The sequence below is a fragment of the Marmota monax genome, unplaced genomic scaffold, assembly GCF_021218885.2.
Source record: "Marmota monax isolate L192 unplaced genomic scaffold, Marmota_monax_Labrador192_F-V1.1 WCK01_AAM20220418_F8-fsc00228, whole genome shotgun sequence".
Classification (NCBI taxonomy): domain Eukaryota; kingdom Metazoa; phylum Chordata; class Mammalia; order Rodentia; family Sciuridae; genus Marmota; species Marmota monax.
Window position 1 is genome coordinate 2327303 of NW_026695240.1, and position 19212 is coordinate 2346514.

The window sequence follows — 19212 nt, forward strand, 5'->3', positions numbered from 1 at the left end:
AATGGATATGAGATCAACATGAAAGAGAGACTAGAAACAGTCCCAAATTCCTCAGATGCAGTAGAGGTCAAGCAGCACAAACTCAAGAAGGAACAAAGAAAATTAACCTCAAGCAAATAAACAGACAAAAATAAAATAAGAACAAGGAATAAACAAAGAGGAAACAGCATGGTCCAAAGTCTACAGAGCCTAAGGATTAGTGATAACTTCATCAGAAATAGGTTGAATTCCAGATTAAGACAAAGCTTAAAGCTATTTCAAAGTGATGAAACCGCATTGGATATTGCTTGAAAGAAAACCACTTAAAGGTGCAGAGATGGGGTTATGCTGTGGGAATCATCAGAGCATTGTGGGAAAATCCTCCAGAGAAAGCAGAGGTCCGTCATCCCTGAAAGATCCACCTGGCTGCATACAATGTTGCAGGCAAGGGTCCCTATAAATTTGGAAAGACAATAATAAAAATTTTTTTGGCTCTTAAAAATCTAAAGAAACAATATAGTTTATTGATAAGAATCATGCATGCCATTAAGTTGAATGACATGAGAAGCAGAGCTCACTACTTTGTTCAGTTTCTCAGGCAACTGAACATTGTGTTGAGAGCACAGATGTGACACCACTGGGCAGTGCCATGAAATGAGCATCACTGCTTCCCTGGGGCAAGGATGACCTCAGGCCTCCTCTGCCTCCCTGCCCAGCACTCACCACCGCCTCTCCAGGAGGAACATGGGTCCATTCTGCAGGTTCCTGGGCAAGACTGGTGTGTGAAGAAGTTTAGAAAAGTCTCAAATTCCTTCAGAGGCCACACTGTGTGTTCGTTCGTGTTTCTACATGAGGATCAAATGGAATAGGAGAGGTGATCTGAGTTCTGTGCTCCTTTTTGGAGACTGTCCTTGATTCTCCCTACACAAGATGACCAGAACCCAGAGATGCCCTGAGGAAATATGAGGTCCTGAAACTTGTTAGAAAACTTCAGCTTGAAACAATGGAAAAGGGGGGAGTCAACTAAGAGGGGAGACTGACAAGCTCGGGAAGAAGCCCTGAACCTGGATTAAAGCTCACTGTATTAGCTTCCTGTGGCTGCTGTAACAAAGGACCACAAACTCGGGGTGCTGACAACAGGAGCCTACTCCCACGTGGTTCTTGATGCCAGAGACCAGAATCAAGGTGTAAGTGGGCCACACTCCCACAGGACGCTCTAGGGTAGAATCCATCTGCGCCTCTCCCAGGAACCAGTGGATGCATGTGTTTCTGCACTTGTGGCTGCATCCCTTCCACGTCTGCCTCCATCTTCACCTGGGCTTCTTCCTCTGTGTGTCTTCTCCTCTTCTGCCTCTAACAAGACCCTGGATATTGGGTTGAGGGCCCAACGCATAATCTAAAATTATCTCATCTTGAGTTTTTTTTCTTTAACTTAATTTCATCTGCAAAGACTCCTTTCCAAACAAGCTCACATTTCTGAACTTCAGTGGTCAGAAGATGGACATATGTTTGTGGAGAACCAAATCCCACCCACTACAAACAGACCCTGGAATGACACTTTCTGGATTCTAATCCCAGCTGAGTCACTTAGAGGTTGCATGACTTGGTAATACCCTTAACCATGCTGAACCCCTATTTTTCTCACTCTAAACTAGAGATAATAAAATGTCCCTGACATGTCTCATGCCACTCTTAGAGCGCATTGGCATGTTTTGACTCCATTGCACCCTGAGCAAGATATGCCAATGTTCGAGCATAAATCATTACTATCATTATATATTCTTGTTGGATTGTCCCTTTACCAATATGAAGTGATCCTCCTGTCTCTTCTGGTTGATTTTAGTTTGACATCTGCTTTCCTGAATATGAGAGCTGAAACTCCTGCTGGCTTTGGGTCTCCATGTACATGGAAAATCTTTCCATCCTTTCACTTTCAAACTGTAGCTGTCTTTGCCCATGAAGTGAGTGACTTGCAGACAAAATATACTTGGGTCCTGGTTTTTTTTTTTCAATTTTATTTATTTTTTTATTAGTTGCTCAAGACAATACAATTATCTTGACATACATTTGATTCAAATAGGGTATGAATTCTCATTTTTCCACGTGTACAGATTGCAGGATCACATTTGTTATGCATCCATGTGTATACATACAGCAATCCTAGTGTCAGTTGTATTCTGCTGCCCTCCCTATACCCCCTCCCCTCCCGTCCCATCACTATTCTCTACCCATTCTACTGTGACACTTATCTCTCTTTTTTTTCTTCCCTTCCCCCTCATGCCATCATATAAGTATTTTGTGTACCCATGAGGGTCTCCTTCCATCTTCCATTCAATTCCCCTTCTCCCTCCCTTCCCTCCCTCCTCTTTTCCTTGTTTTGTAGTAATCTTCTTCTCATGCTCTTCCTTCCTACTCTGTTTTGAGTCACCTCCCTTATATCAGAGAAGACATTCGGCATTTGTTTTTTAGGGATTGGCTAACTTCGCTTAGTGCCATCCTGTTTTTTATTCTGCTGTGCCAGTCTAGGTCTTTCAATGGGAGAATCGAGACCATTTACATTCAGTGTTATAATAGAGATGTTTATTACTTCCTGCCATTTTATCTATTTCTGATGTTTAATTTGGTCACAATCATCATTTGCTTAACATTCCTCTATCGCAATTCATCCATTTCCAACCTCTTGTTTGTGTTTTACTCTGTGTGTAGGATTTTGTAAGGGTTTTGGGTTTGGGATTGGGATCTCTGATGACTTCATAGTTGGGGCATGCTTACCTGCTGGGAGAGTTTCTGTGCAAAGGTATAGAATGTCTAGCTGCTTTAGCAGTGTTCTCCATGTGCTAGGGTCCTCTCAGCCTGGATCTTGATCTCAGGCAGACAGCTCCTGAAAATAAAGAAAGTTTCTTGTTAGAGAATAACAATGTTTCACCAAGCTCAGCTGTCACCCACCACTCTGTTCTGCTGTTCTCTCACTTCTTTCATTCCAAACTGTGAAGGAGTAAAAATCTGTATCCTACCTCATTGCCAGCATCTTGGATCATCTTCTCCCTTTGACATGTTGCATGAATGTGTGAAGCCATTGACCCTCCGAGCCTGCACTGGAAAATAAACAAGTTAGATGAAACCATCACTGTTACGGATCTTCAGTGTACAAGATATATGAATTCTCTTGCCTCAGTCCCTAAAAACTGAAAGCACATAACTTATTGTCCTTAACACTCAAAGAGGTCACAGTTCATGGTTACCCAGTCTCCTTCCCACTAATTATACTTAGGGTACATCTGTTGATTTCACTGTAAACTTTTATTTTTAAATATCTTCATACTTAGGAAACTCTTGCAAAACACTGTAACAAACACAACAGTTCAGGTCACACAAATTTAATTTTGTTGACATTTGCAACATCTACTAGGTCATTTTCCTGTAACTCCAGCTACTCAGGAGGATTGCAAGTTCAGACAACTTAGCAAGACACTCCCTCAAAAAAAAAAAAAAGAAAGAAGTTATAAAGAGCTGGGGATGTAGATCAGTGATAGAGCACCTGGCATGCATGAGATCCAGGAATGAATCTCCAGTACCACAGAAAATAATTCAGTGTATATTTTCTAAGAACCATATTATAGCCTATAAGTTAAAGTAAAATCATAGAAATCAGTGAAATGAATGGCAATAATATATTATATCTAACTCGTGATCAACACTCAAACTTAGCCAATTTTCTCAATCATATGATTATATTGTGATGTGTGTGTGTGTGTGTGTGCATATTTTCCAGGATCCAATCCAGAATCCACATTGTACTTAGTTTATATTTTCCTTTCATCTAGAAAATATCTGGCCAGCTTCTCTTTATTTTTTTGTCATAACAATTTGACACTTTAAAACATTCAGGCCCATTGTTTTGTACAATAACCCTGAAGGAACTTTATATAATATGTTCCAAAAATGAATTTGGGTCTCAGTTCATGTATAAATTATACACATATAGGGAGGGAGGAGGGATAATGTAAATTTACAACAGAAATATTAGACTCATGCTCTAAGGACCAAGTTCCAATCATCACTTGGAAGTCATGTTAATAGTAAGAACACATGATATAATAGAAGATATTGTGGATTTTACCTCTATGACCTTCCTCTTCTAATTCTGTGATCCCAGTCTACTTTAAAAAAATATATATATATATATATATCTCCCATCCCAATGCAGGGCATTCAATAAAACACCCCACCAGGTAGTCCTAAAAAATGTTGATGTCATGAAAGAAGAAAAACTGATTATAAAACATCACAGTTAAGAAGCGCCAAAGGAAACATGATGACTCTTTGTGATGTGGTGCCCTGGGTGGGATCTCGGAGCAAAGAGAGAACATTTGGGAAACACTCAATGAAGACTGGACTATGTTTTCTCTCTTGCATTATGATATTTAAAATATGCATTGAATATGTTCACATTTCTATGTCCTTGTGCTTGTTTTTCAATTTGTTTCCAGTCCAGGAAGAGCTACTCAGGTCTCCGCCAGAAATTCTCTGTATGGGACCAAAAGGGCATAATAATAGCAAACAGTTGACCATCGTTCACAATATCTATTTCTCAATCTCACCTAGTTCACTGCAAAACAAATAGGGAAAGTCAATGATTCTTTCATCTTGATGACAATATCTGATATCCCAGCATCTTCTACCAGGAAAAAAATCACACCACACACAAGAGCTCATCATCATGACAGAAAACACTTTTGTTTTGAAGGCATACGTTTCCAGGTTGTGGTCCCCCCTGGGACAATATAAGGGGAAATGGTATGGATTGGATGTGATGTGTCGCCCAAAAGCTTATGTGTGAAACAATGCAAGAAGGTTCAGAGATGAAATCATTGTGTTCAGCAAGCTTTTATCCAATTGGTGAATTAATCATCTGAGGGGATTAATTGCAGGATAACTGAAGGCAAAGGGGTGTGGCTGGAGGAAGTGGGCATTAGAAGCATGGCTTTGGAATATAGGCCTGTGAAAAGCCTAAAAAAAAAAAAAAGAGAGAGAGAGAGGATTGCTTAACAAAGAAAGCCATTGAAAATTAACCACAAAGTTTTTTTGTCAGAGAAATTAGTGCAGTTGCTACTAATTTTGCTGCATAATTCCAAGAAAATAGCCTTTACATCTGCTTTTTTAGGATGATTCTTCCAAAGGGCAACCACATGAGATTTTTAGTCCACTCCATTTACACATGACATTTGTTGTGTGACCTACAGAATCAGGGGAAGTAACCGTAACAATGGTAGTTAAAAATTACAGAGTGATTATTTTTGTTAAACTGGTGATCTGAATTTATAACTAGTTTATCAGAGAAACCTTTACAATAATTTGTGGTATCATTTTTTCCATGTTCGTGTATGATTATATCTTGAGGTATTATTTGTTTAGCAAAGTGTGACAATCTACATGGCCCCAACGTCATAATTCCTTTAGAAAACCCAGCCTCTGGGCCAGGGTGTAGTAGCTCAGTGGTAGGGCACTTGCCTACCACATGTGAAGTCCTGGGTTCCATCACCAGCACCACAAAATAAATAAATAAATTTTCAAAACAAGGCCTCTGTTACTAGAGACTAAACTTATCACCATGTTTTACTACTTCAGTATGCTACAACATGAGTGAATTAAGAATGGGTATATGGGTTAGATTTTTTTAAAAGAAAGAAAAGGATAAAAAGCAATAACACCATGCCTCTTTATTCCCAGGTAAGATCTGTGCACTTTGCTTCATCTAAAATATACATAGGAGGCTGAGATTAATTTTTAAGTTGATGGAATCAATTATAATTAGATAATGCATTATAAAAATCATTATGTCCTGGAAAGCTGTATTAAATAGTGACTGGCCTGATCCAAGGGTATTCTAGTGATCTATTTTCATGATCTGTAGGGCCCTTACCTTTTCAGGACAAATGGCCCCTCATGGACTACTTAGGAGAAGTGCAGCTATGAAAATCACCCACTTAGTGGTAAGGTATCTGATTCTAAGATTAAAGCAATTATATATGTTAGTCAGGTTGCCTGTCTGTGACAAAATTCCTGAGGTGAACAAATTAAAAGGGAAAGGTTTATTTTGACTCAGAGGCACGTCATGGTGACCAGGAAGCAAAGAGAGAGAGCAAATGGAAAGGTCTCCATATCACCTTCAAAACTTTATCCCAGGAGATTTAACCTCTTTCCATTAGGCTCCATCACCTAAATGCTCCACAAATACCCATAATCCTAAAGGCTGGGAAGCAAACTCTTAATACATGGGCTTTGGTGAACACTTCAAAACCATCACAACAATTTACTTATTTTACAGCCATTTGACTTATTACTAATGTTGACCACTTTTAATTTACAAGACAGTGCCTGGAACAAAAGAGCCCTTCTATGTTGGTTTTCTGGATCAACAGAAAAAAAAATGTGATGAAATAAATTCTATTAAATTATGAATTTGGGTCCCCTGATGCTTACCACAGGCTCTGTTCTTACACTGACTGTATAGCAAGAGGAGGCAGAGTAAGTCTACCCCATGTATACCTCAGCCCAGTGCCTGGTCTGCATTGTGAATGGGGAAATATGGAGTTGGAAAAAAAATGAAAGAAAGAACAAAAAATAAATAAATAAACTACTAATTTAGTTTAGGTGCAATAATTAACAAGTGTTCTGGCACTTTGCACACCTAATTATAACACAACCACAGTCCTTCAGATTACAATATTAAAGATATGAAATATATTAACACCAGAATAGTGAACATATATATTGATGAATAATCTCTAATGAGCTTTATTCAAAACTTGATGCCAACAGAACATTACAGCTTCAGTATTTAGAAGCAATTGGAAACCTAGATAAGAACATTTTGTACACCTAAAGACATAAGTAATTTAGTGCTTGACAGAATTTTTTAAAAGAAATCTTCATAACCAAGATGCATGGGCTGAATTACCTTTCCCCAAATCATATGTTGACCTCAGAATGCAAATTTATTTGGAGGCAGAGACTCTACAGAGGTAAATAGGTTAAAATGACCCTTTGGATTAGCTGTAATTCACAATGACTGGTAACCACAGAAGAGGAAATGTTCAAAGGAAGACAATAGGAAAACACAGGAAAAGACCAATATCTACACACTAAGGGAAGAGGACTGGAATTCCCAATAATCATTTTTCTTTATGGATGAATAACATTCCATCGTGTACATACGCCACATTTTCTTCACCCATTCATCTGCTGATAGACACCTAGGCTGGCCCCTTTGGTTGGCTGTCACTCACTGTGCTGCCGTGGACATGGCTGTGGGTCGCTAGACTGTGAGTCTGTGAGTCTTGGTTTTCTGAACTGTGAAATGGACATAATGTCTATGTTTCAATCTTGATAAGTAAAACAGAATGAAAAATTAGAAATTGGCTTGAGGCCACTCCACAGAGATGTGGTGTCAAGGGAATGCATGAGAACTTCAAGAGTTGACATTTCAACTAAAATCCTGGCTAAGGCGTGCCAGCTGAGTACCATCCAAGGAGCTGGGGCCTTTTGGAGAGCGCTTACTTTAAATGCTTATTATTCTTCCACAAAAAGAAAGGGACTTGCTTCAAGCAGTAAAAGGAAGCAGAAACAAATCTGATGAGAAGTGATTTAAAGAAAATGGATTTTCAGGGTCTTAGATGCAGCTCAGTGGTGGACTCCTCCTTGATATGCAGGAAGCGCTGGACTCAAACCCCCAGAACCACAAAGAAAAGAAATTAAGACAAAGTTTGTTAGTGATAAGCCCATCCCAATTCCCTCTAGGTCAGGAGCCATCTTGTCAAGGCTGGCTAGGTTGCTGGGCCCATGCCGTGGGGAGCAGTCTGGACTTGGCTAGGGGACAGGGCTGGGGGGAGTCTGGGAACTTGGCTAGGGGCGGGTCAGGCAGCACTGCAGAGGGGACACGTGATGCCGAGGTGAGTTTTAACCCGGCAGGTGTGAGGTGCCAGGGGACGTCCAGGGCAGGGTCCTTGCATTGTTGGGTCGAGCTCAGGAGCATGGCTGGGAAGAGGCCTCTGAAGGGCGGGAGGTGCAGTGCCTCTGGGGAGGGCTGGGCAGGGGCTGCCTGGGTGGCAGGAGCCCCTCCAACCTGCTGCCCTCTGCGGCTTCCTGCCCCCTGCAGCATCCTCGCTCTCCAGGTCCCCAATGCCAAGAAGCTCCAGCGGAAGGAGCAGCTATGGGAGAAGCTGGCGAAGCAGGGCGAGCTGCCCCGGGACGTGCGCAGGGCCCAGGCCCGGCTTCTCAACCCTCCTGTGGCCAAGAGCAAGCCTGGGCCCAAGGACACCATCCAGCAGCTCTTCTATGACCTCTGGGCCCCGGACAGTGAGTGTTCTCGGTGTCACCTGCAAACAGGGCTGGGACTGACATGGACAGTTGTGTGGTTTGCGTGCTGCATGGGAGCACTGCGTCCAAGGGCTGCCCCAGCAGAGTTGAGCACCCTGAAGTGGTGCCCTCTCCCCTGTGCTCCCCTTTCTGCAGTTGTGGGGTCTCGCGCCTCAGCCTGGGGTTAGGGTCATTGCCTGAACCCAGTGTGGCGGTGGGCTGGCTTGGTGTTTGTGAATCTCTCTTCCTCACCTGAGCGTCAGAGCCATTTTTTGGAAATGAGGAGGGGTTGGAGGGAGGCCCTGGGGGTCCCAATGCCAGAAGCCCCAGAGCTGCTCGCTGTCTCTGCAGACCCTCTGGACAAGCCGCTGGAGGGCCAGGATGCCTTCTTCCTGGAGCCGACCAAGAAGAAGGGAGTGAGGGTGAGGAGGGGAAGGCAGCTGGGGGCGGGGGCGGGGGTGGGAGTGGCAGGAGCCCTCTGCTTCCTGGTGGCAGTCTCTGTCTCTGCCTCAGTGCCTGCCATCCAGGTGGCCAGGCTCCTGCCTGCTGTCCCAGCTCCAGCCGGGCTGATGTGCCGCGTCCTTTCTCACCTGCAGGCAGCAGAAGGACTTAATTCACAGGGCAGTTGGGGAATTTAGAGGTGACATGGAGCCGCTGTGGCCAGCACATTAGGCATTTTTTATTTGTGGCCGTCTGTACTGGAGAAGGAGACCCTGAGTGTTAGGAGCCAGGGTCTTGGGGTCCAGCTTCATTCAGGTGACGGGTGTCGGCTTCCTGCTGGGCGCGGCAGCGCAGGCACGGGAGCCTGCAGAGTCTGAGGGTGCGGCACCCTCCTCCCCGGTGGTGTCTCTGTGCGTGGGCTGCCCACGCACAGACTTGGGAGGGGTGGGAGGTCGGGCGACGCGTGGGAGTCCGGAAGCCTTGCTGGAACAGTGCCAGCGGCCTAGGGACGCGGAGGGGGGCGGCGCCAGCAGAGACTGCTGGCCAGCAGGTGCACAGGCCACCAGGCAGGACAGGCACTGTGCAGGAGCCTGGAGGAGGCCAGTGCAGCGGGGGGCTGCAGGCCAGGTGGTGGGGTTGTTGTGACTGGGGTTGGGGAGGCCACCAGAGGGTTTCCTGCAGGACGCAGTGCAGTGCGGGCACTGGGCAGGCACGAGGGGCCAGGTTCACCCGGAGCCAAAGTTATTCGGTGGTTCCTGAGCCAGCATGGGCTGGTGGGGACCAGAACAGAGTTCCAGGACAGAAGCAGCAGGCTCACAGGGGCTGGGTATAGAGAGCTCTCATGGCATCCTCGTGACCCCTTTTCTTGTGACCAGTGACCTTAGCTGGGACACAGACCTAATGGGGAGGAGGGACAAGCACTCCTGGAGAGTGCAGTGGGCACTTGAATCACGTGTGGCCTTGTGAAAACGCAGGTCCTGGTGGCTCACATTCCCAGGAGCTCCGGGCTCCCCTGGGGTGCTCAGGCCAGCTGAGCAACAAGACTGTAGAAAGCATTTTTCCATCATGCTTTGCTCTGCCAGAGGGGGGCGCTCAAGCCTCTGTGGCACAGCTGGAGGTGCAGTGACTACCACTAAGCACTCCCACTGCAGGGGACGACACCATGTGGCCTGTCACCTGGAGAGCTGACATTCCTGCCTGCGGGCAGCTCCCCTGCCCCCAGGACACCTGTCTGCCACTGGAGGGATGCTGGGTCCCACCGGCCATGGAGCCAGGCAGCTGCAGCCCTGGGGCCCAGCACTTTGGGTTGTGAGGTTGCAAGCGCCAGGCCTCCCAGGCTGTCTGGTCCCTTGGTGCTGCTGTGACAGAACCCCGGAGGCTGGGAGATGAACAAGGGATAGAGGTTTATTGCTCACAGTGTAGAGGCTGAGAGCCCAGGATGGAGGCAGCAGCAGGTCTGGTGTCTGGTGGGGGCTGGTCTCTGCCTCCTGGGGGAATCTTGAAGCCCAGCCTTCATGGCCCAGGAGGCGGAAGGTGAAGGGGGGATGCTGGTGAAGCCCCTCTAGGAGGAGTCACTCTGGGACTCGCTCATCTTCTGGAGGCCCTGCCACCTCATGTCATCACATGGGCAGTTAGGCTTCAGTGTGAGTTTTGAGGGACACCTTGAGGCCTCAGCCTGCCTCGGCCTTGCCTTCCTTCAGTGGCCACCTGGTCTCCACATCAAGCCTTCCCCGGCACCTGCTGTGGAGGTGACACCTGCAGGAGCCTCCTACAACCTGACCTTCGAGGACCACCAGGTGGGTGCAGGCCCCAGCCCGGCCCTTCTGGGTCCAGCTCTGCTACTTGGTCAGTTTGCTGTGCCAGCCCTGTGCTGGGTGGCACTGGGGACTCAGATGAGACTGAGAGCCCTCTGAGGTCTGTTCCTAGACAGCAGTGACCCAGGATGCCTGGGGCTGGGAGTGTGGCACTTGCCCAGCCGGGGCGGCCTGGAAGGGGGGGTGTCTGCACTCAGAAGGCTGAGGAGGGGAGTAGGCTTTCCAGGCGGAAGGAACAGTGTGTGCAAAGGCCTGAGGTGGGGACCCCAGCACCCTTTCAGGAGGGAAGTCCTTGATGTAGATGCCAAGGCCTCAGATCCAAAGACTGGCAGCGTGGCAGCGGGGAGATCTGACTGAGTTCAGGTTCACTTCCCAGTCATTTGTTGGAGCACAGATATTGTGAGCCAAGGTGACAAAGCCCCTTTCGTGCTCCCTGGAGGGGCACCTCTCAGGGACAGGGTGCTAGAGAGTTCAGGGTCACTGCCCCAGGTGCAGATCCAGTGCTGGGAAGTGTCCAGTTGCCAGGCGGCCTCTCCACCAATCAGGAGGAGAGGATGTCGGGGGGGGGGTGGTGGGGGGGTGGGGGGTGGGAATGCATGTGCGGGGGGGGGGGGGGGGGGGGGTGTGTGCATCCATCACCCCTGCAAGAAGCTGACCGCCCATTTGCTGTTGCCACCGTGTCCCCGCCTCCCCTAGACTCAGGCAACCCCAGTCTTCCTGGCCTAGGAGCCTGTTTATTGTGGACATTTTATCTTGGTGAAATTCTAGTGTGTAGCAGCCACAGAAGGGACAGGGCAGGTGTGAGGGTCGGTTAGAGCCCCTCGGGAGTGGCAGGGGCCTGAGCATGGGGCGGGGCTGGAGCGGGGCTTGGGACTTGCAGGAGCCTTGGGTCCTCATGTTTCCCCCGACTCTCTCCAGGCCCTGCTCTTGGTGGCCCATGAAGAGGAGCTTCAGCGCAAGAAAGAGGCAGGAAAGCTGGAGCCCTTGGTGGCCCTGCCCGCCACAGAGCAGGCTGCCACCCAGGAGAGCGCAGCCTGCCCCGCCCCCTGCCCCACCCGCCTGGTCCCCTGCCCCTGCTCCCCACCCTGTCCCCTTCCCACACCCAGCCCCCTGCCCCACCCGCCCCTGTCCCCTGCCCCCTGTGGCGCGGAGACCTCACAGGCACCTGGCCGCCTGCCCTCCATGGAGAAGGAAACAGCAGCAGAGGTGGTGGGAGAAGGCCGCGCGGAGGCTGGTGAGCCCTGCCCCGGCCCCTCCTGGACTCCTCTGCTTTCCCGCCCCGGCCTCCCCTCCTCTGCCCTGGGGCTGCAGGTTCTGCTGTCTGGGGCCTCACCCACTGCCTCAGCTGGGACCGTCCAGCCACCCTGGGGAGGGGCAGCAGGGCAGTGAGCAGGGTGCAGCCCCTGCCTGGGCTCATGGCGGGGACTGAGGGCCAGAGAGGACTTTGGAGGTGATTCCGGAGCACAACTAGTGAGGGACGTGAGGGACACTGATGGGCATGGAGGCGACAGGAGAGGCTGGGCCGTGGGCTTGGAGGGCGGGGGGCGGGGGGGGGCACGTGGTGAGTCTGAGCCCTCACCCCGCCCTCAGAGGGTGCAGCAGGCGTCGCTGTGGGCTGCCCGGCTCAGGCACCAGGAGTTCTTCAGGCTGTGCGGGATCAAGGCACAGGTGGCCCAGCGGCTGGTGGAGCTCAGTTCCCTGAGTCCAATCCTGGGTATACCCCCAAAGAAAAAGTGGAGCCAGGGAATCCCAAACACATCTCTCACTCTGAGATGGACCTTCCAGTGTACTCCTTGCTTTTCTAAATAAAGTCCTGTGCCTCTACTGATGCTGCTGAAATTCTTTTCTGTCATGAAAGTCCAAGACCCCACTTGTCCTGAGTTGAGTTCCCTCCATGGAAATGATCCAGGAATTCCTTAGGATCGCCATCCAGTGCCTCTTTTGTGGGTACAGATGACCCTCAGAAACTGCTGGGAGTGGTGGCAAACATCAGTAATCTCAGCAACTCGGGAGGCTGAGGCAGGAGGATTGCAAGTTCAAAGCCAGCCTCGGCAATTTAGGGAGGTCCTAAGCAATTTAGCGACACCCTGTCTCAAAATAAAACACACAAAAAAGCTGGGGGTGTGGCTCAGTGGTGAAGTGCCCCTGGCTTAAATCCCCAGTTAAAAAAAAAAAAAAAAGACTTAGGGTCAGTGAAAGCAAAAACCGAGAAGTTCTGTGCATGTCTTATACTGCGTCGCCAATAAAAGTACTGATTTTATGCCAAATGATTCTTTTTTTTTAAAATATTTATTTATTTATTTATTTTAGTTATTGGCGGACACAACATCTTTGTTTGTATGTGGTGCTGAGGATTGAACCCGGGCCGCACGCATGCCAGGCGAGCGCGCTACCGCTTGAACCACATCCCCAGCCCCCAAATGATTCTTAACTCAATTTTTTTTTATGGTGCTGGTGATTAGAACCCAGGGCCTTGTGCATGCAAAACAAGCACTCTACCAACTGAGCTACATCCCCAGCTTAGTTCAATATTTTTAATGGGAGGAAAATCTGAGGGAATGTGTTTGCTATGTCCCCACAAGAGAATGCACGGAGCCCACTGCAGCCGAGCACAGGGAGGGGGATAGGTGGATCCCAGAGATGCAGCAGACTCTGCAGAGCTCCAGGCAAGCGGCTAGCACCAGGATTTCCTGAGCGAGCTCAGCCATGGAGCTGGAGAGGCTGAGTGGGAACTGCTCCCAAGGGGGAGCAGGCTGTAGGAATTTGGAATTCTAAAGTTTTAAAATGGGAGTTTGCCTTACATTCCAAACCTGTGAAAACTGTCCATTCTTCTTTCCCTAATGTAAATACAAGTTTTATTTTATAAAATGAGTCTTTCTATCCTTAAGGAACAATGTGGGTGATTTGTGATTTATTTATTTTATTATTTTATTTTATTTTGTACAGGAGATTGAATCCAGCGGGGCTTAACCACTGAGCCACATGCCCAGTCCTTTTAATTTTTTTTTTTTTTTAATTTTGAGACAGGGTCTCACTAAGTTGCTTAGGACCTCTCAATCCTCCTGCCTCAGCCTTCTGAGCTCTCAGAATACAGGTGCATGCAACAGCTGTGTTTTATTAACTTTTTCTTCCTATTCTTCCCTCTCTGAGCAGGGTGACTACTTGTCCCCAAAACCATTTCCAAATTAGGAAATTTTCTAGAAGGGCCTACGGGAGCCAGTATGTAGTTGATTTATTTGTATCAGAATAAAGACACGCACTAGATCTAAAGGAGAAAATGACCTAGTGGGTGGCTCAGAGCAGCTTAGCTGCCCCAGTGAAAAGACAGCAATCTGTGTGTTGCATTTCTGCCCAGCGAAGCCCATCAGAAGCTCAGTACCCCAGGTTTTCATTGGCGGAGTCACCATGCACCTGTGTCTGGATGTTCCAGAGGAGAGCAGGTGTGTGCAGTTCTGAGCAGTCCAGGTACACTGACCTACCCTCATCTCGCCTTTTTTTGCAGTTCTAGGGATTGAACCCAGGATCTCCCACATGCCAGGAAAGCACTCTGCAATTAAGCTATGTCCCCAGCCCAAGCCACTCTAATCATTAGGACATGGAGGGATGCATGTACCAGCAAATTTCCCAGAGGCAAGCAGATCAGAGTGGATCTTGCAAGCAGAGCTGTATGAGGACGGCAGCCCCAGACTTCTATGTGAACTCCTTCTTGCATTCCACAACCCCCCCACCCGCCCCGTCCCATGTGCAGATGAATCGTCATTGCAAGGGATTATGTGGCAATGATTGCTGTAGACAAGGTAGAGAAATCAGATCTGGAGAGGAAATCAAGATCTAAAAGAACAGCCAGGGGCTGGGGGTGCAGCTCAGTGGTGGAGCGCTTGCCCGGATGCTCCAGGCTGTGGGCTCAATCTGCAGCACCACAAAACAAACAAAAATTTCAGTTATTTGTTCATTTATTTTGAGATGGGATCTTGCCCAGTCTGGTCTCCAGCTCCTGAATTCAAGTCAGCCTCCTGCCTCAGCCTCCCATATTGCTGGGACCTTAGGCACAAAGCTCTGCCCTGGCCCATGGAACTCCTGATGGTCCTGAACCCAGGGGTACTTTAACGCTGAGCTCCATCCCTAGCTCTTTCTTATTTTTATTTTTATCTTGAGGACGGCTCTTGATAAATTGCTGAGGGTCTCCCTACATTTCCCAGGCTGTCCTTCAACTTGAGATTCTCCTGCCTCAGCCTCTGGAGTCACTGGGATTACAGGAGGTGGGCCACTGGCTTATAAAATTTATTTTCGATAAACTTAGAGACCTAGGAGGCAGGAACCAAGGGCTACCATGCATCTCTAAGTGGGGGACCCTATGCATGGTGGTATTGAGTGACAGCGACTCTATTGAGCATGTCCGTGTGGTGTTTGCGGGTCTGTGTTGTGCTGCGGTGTTCGAGATCCATGTGAAAGTCTGGGAGTGTGTCTGGGTGAGTGTGTGTTCGGAGAGTTGTGTGTGTGTGTGTGTGCCTCCAAGTGCAGCAATGTGTGTCTTGTCCCTGGATGAATGACAGCATGCCCTATCATGTTACTGAGCAGCTGTGTCTCTGCAGGGCTGGTGTGTCATGGGCGTTAGCGATCGAGTCTGTGCAGCATGGTGCTTGGTGCCTGACTGTGGGTCCCAGGGGCTGGCTGTTTGGGTGGCCTTTGTGTTCCTGGGAGGATACATGTGTGTTGTGTGTTGGGCGCTGGGTACTGTCACCCATCCCACCCTGCAGCAGGCTGGCGATGGCTGCGCCTGTGGATGTGTCGTGATGTGGCTGGATACGGACAGGCCATCGTGGTGTCCTGTGGCTGAATAAAGACGGGTGCTGATGTGACTGTGTCTCAGTTGTGCTGGGTTTGGGCGAATGTGCAGTTCTGCAGTCGGGGGAAGGGGTGCTGGTGTCCTCCTGGGGGCTGTGTGAGACACACAAGGGCACGGATGAGTGCCAGCCTGCGGCCACTGATTTCTCTGACCTCTCCTGCGGGGCAACAAGGACCCCTTTGTTCTCAGTGACAGAAGAGGAATGTCCCTCCTCTCGTGAGGTCCTGGCAGTGCTCTGCCACTGAGCCGTGCCCAGGGACTGCTTGTCCCCTCCATCACTGGTATGCACTATAGAGCCACAGAGAGATCACCTGGGGCCCTCTGAACAGTACTGTTATGGGTTGAACCGTGTCCTGCACAAAATTCCTATGTGAAATCCTAACCCCTAACCTCTGAACATGACCTTATTTGAAAATAGGGTCATTACGGACATGATTAGTTAAGGTGAGGTCACATTGGAGTACAGCGGGTCTCTGCTCCAACATGGTTGTTAAAAACCAGGGCACGTGGACACCGACACCCGTGGACATGGCCCGTGAACACGAGGTGAGACCAGGTGGGGTCTCTGCAACCACGGAGGGAGGGAGCGCCAGAGATCCAGCAGGAGGCAGAGGGCAGGAACAGAATGTGCAAAGGCCCAGAGGCAGGGCTGTGGGTGAGGTCCTTGATGAAACCTCAGTAGAGCTGGGGTTTTGGCAGCATTGGAGGGGCCAGAGAGGCACCCTGGGACCAGGGAGAAGTAGGTCATGCTACGCTTTGGGTCGTTGTTCTGAGGGCACTGGCTCTATTTATGAGGCACTCACACTTCACGCTGCCCCCTAATTGCTGCTCCTACACTTGCTCCTTAAATCTGATGCCAGAGATGGGACCTTCTGACCCAGTGAGCACCACAATGACATTGGGCCAGAGAGCAGGAGCACACAGGTAAGGCTTTAATTGGGTGGCTTAGCCTCAAGGAGAGGGGACACCACACTGATAGAATTAGGCTGGGTCCCCAAACAAAGCGAGAAGCTATTTTTTACTTATCTGTAAGGTTATAGGACGTGGGTTAGGGATTGGGATGTTTTTTGTTCTGGAAATCAAACCCAGGGCCACTGAATCACTGAGCCACATCCCCAGCCATTTAAAAACATTTTTTACTTAGAGACAGGGTCTCTCTGAGTTGCTGAGTCTGGCTTTAAACTCTAGATCCCCCTACCTTGGCCGTCTGAGACCAAGGCCACGGTGCCCAGTGTGTTTAGAAATTTTAATGGAGTTTAGATCTTTTAAAAAAAAAATTTTTCCCCACGTGATCACTTTGAGAATTGGTCAGTGTCAGTTTAGAGCCCAACTTTACATCTGTCCTGTTGATGCTGTATCCCTTTTAACCCTGTTTGCCCCACAATAAGGTCACTGCAGCTGTTAAGAGAACACACGGGTATGGCTTTGCACACCTGTAATCTCAGCGACTGGGGGGGTCTGAGGCTGGAGAATCACAAGTTCAAGGCCAGTCTGGTAACTTAGCCAGACCCTGTCTCAAAATAAAAAGGGCTGAGGAAGTAGCTCAGGTGTAGGGGGTAGGGTTTGTCTTGAGTCCTTTGCCCTGATCCCCCAACAATTTCCTTCTCTTATCTAGTTTATCTTTGAAAATGTTCAGGGAAAGATATCTTGGCTAAATGAGGCATCTGGTTTGGTTTGGTTGGGTTTTGTACAGGGGAGTGTGTGTGTTTGAATCAGGGGCCTGTGCCTGCCACTTGCTGGGCAAGTGCTCTACCACTGAGCTACATCCTCCACTTGTTTTTTTAGTACCCATGGCGGTGCTCAACCACAGAGCCACACCCTCAGCCTTTTTTTCTGTTAGAGACTGGGTCTTCCTTAGTTGCTAACTGCCTCCCTAAGTTGCTGAGGTGGGCTTTGAACTCCTGCCTAGGCCTCCCAAGTCACTGGGATTACAGGCTTGCGCCACCACGCCTGGCTTTATGTTTAATTTAGATACTGACTACTGGATCTGAGAAGAGGAGGAGTTCAGGTTGGTCATGTTGAGTTTACGGTGCCCAAGTACAGTCATCGTGGACATCAAGGAAGCACAGGTTCCACAGCTGGAGTTCAAGGGATTAGGGTGGCTTTGAGACACAGTCAAGAGCTGGCCACTCTGGGACAATAAGCACTGGAGCTGAAGGCATAGCTCAGCTATAGCATGCTTAGCATGTACAAAGTCCTGGGTTCCATCCCAACACCAAAAAATAACAAGGCACTGGAATGAAAATACTGGGGTGGAGGGTAAGACTATATGCAGGGGACTGATGATAGCATATCGCCATGATCTCTTCTTGGGCCTTTATACTACAGAATGTTCCATTATTTAGTTCTTGGTGAGTATTCTTTGGGGGAAAGGGAAAGAAACACTGACCTCATTTCCACTCTCTCTCTAGGTTCAAACAGAAAAGGAAAGGGCCTACTATGGAAAAAAGAAAAACGATACATTTGTTAAGCACTTAATATGTGCTGGGCCCTGTGCTAAACACCAAAGATGAATTATCTTCTGGAAAACAGAACAATCCTGGCACAAAAGTCCTATGACTACCATTTCACAGATGGGACACTGAGGCTGGGAGAAAAAGAAAGGGGGAGCTCAGGGCTGTCATGTCACAGCCCACAGTTAGGCATCTCTGGGCCAGATGGAGAATATTGAAGTAGAACAATTATAATACACAAGGGCTGCTACTTAGTGAGGGATGGCTCAGACTGGGAATACAATCTCCACAAATCCTTACAACCTGCTCAGGGTGATACTGTTATTGTCCATTTTTATAAACGCAGAACCTGAGATCACAGGAGGGGAAATCAACTGGACCAGTGTTAAGTCTGACCCGCTGGGAAAACCAAGACTACAGCCAGAGCCCCACGCTAAGAGGGTTTATGGGCCACTAGGAAAACGTTGAATAAATGATACCATCCGCTCAGTACTATATACCAGCTGCAGCGCTCAGCATTTCAAACGTGGTATGTTCAATACATTTTCAAAGCAACTTTATGAAGTGGATGCTATTTAACTCTCCATTTTATAGATAGAGAAACCGAGGCACTGAGAAGTGAAGTCAGTTGTCCAAGGTCACTGGGCTAAATCTGAATCTGAGTCTCTCTGCTTCACAAACCAAAGTGCTTCACAAAATAATCTAATAACCGCAACTACCTGCATTGAGTGCTAACTATGGACTCGGCTCCTCACATGATTCCATAATTTAGCTACCATTACTCCCAAAGATACTGGGTAACTCTTCTACCCAAAAGAAACTAGCAAACCCTGTTAATGTATTTGTCAGCCTGGAAAATTGTTTCCTTCCATAAGGTTAAGTTAATTGCGGCCCCAACCCTAACTATGAAATTGCTTGAAAGCCCTGGGGACAAACTTGGGCTCCTTAGCAATAATGTCATTTAAGAACAGAGTAGGCCAAGTTTGCTTCTGTGATTGGGTCATTCTGGTGTCAGCTGGACTTTGCACCCTGTGAGACATTACCTGCAAGGCTGTATAAACCATGCATGGCCCTACCTCAAATTGTGGAGCACACACCACCCTCCTTTTGGACGGTCAAGTTTTCTTGTTATATGTACTCACAGTACTTGGTATTTTTAAACAGATACAAGTCAGGCACAAGCAATTTGGAGGCTGAAGCAGGAGAATCACTTGAACCCACAAACCCCTGGGTTTTGAAGGCCTTTTCTAACCCACTCCCCAGCCCTGTTCCAGAAGTAGGACCCAAAGAAGATACATGGAACAACAAGAACTAAAGGTAG

The 19212-nt window shown here is 48.2% G+C and overlaps 1 protein-coding gene and 1 non-coding gene across 2 annotated transcripts; both read left to right on the forward strand.

Annotated features, from left to right (window-relative positions):
* The first annotated feature begins 6445 nt into the window (after positions 1-6445).
* On the forward strand, positions 6446-6571 carry LOC124089984 (small nucleolar RNA SNORA51). Its single transcript, XR_006850902.1, has one exon. It is a non-coding gene; the product is annotated as a small nucleolar RNA SNORA51 (small nucleolar RNA).
* A 1441-nt stretch (positions 6572-8012) lies between these two features.
* On the forward strand, positions 8013-18348 carry LOC124089872 (ribosome biogenesis protein NOP53-like). The gene is given in 8 exon segments (XM_046440102.1): positions 8013-8337; positions 8689-8759; positions 10479-10574; positions 11511-11788; positions 11790-11826; positions 12183-12294; positions 16018-16052; positions 18238-18348. Coding segments are annotated over 8 exon segments (1065 nt in total).
* Positions 18349-19212: the final 864 nt, after the last annotated feature.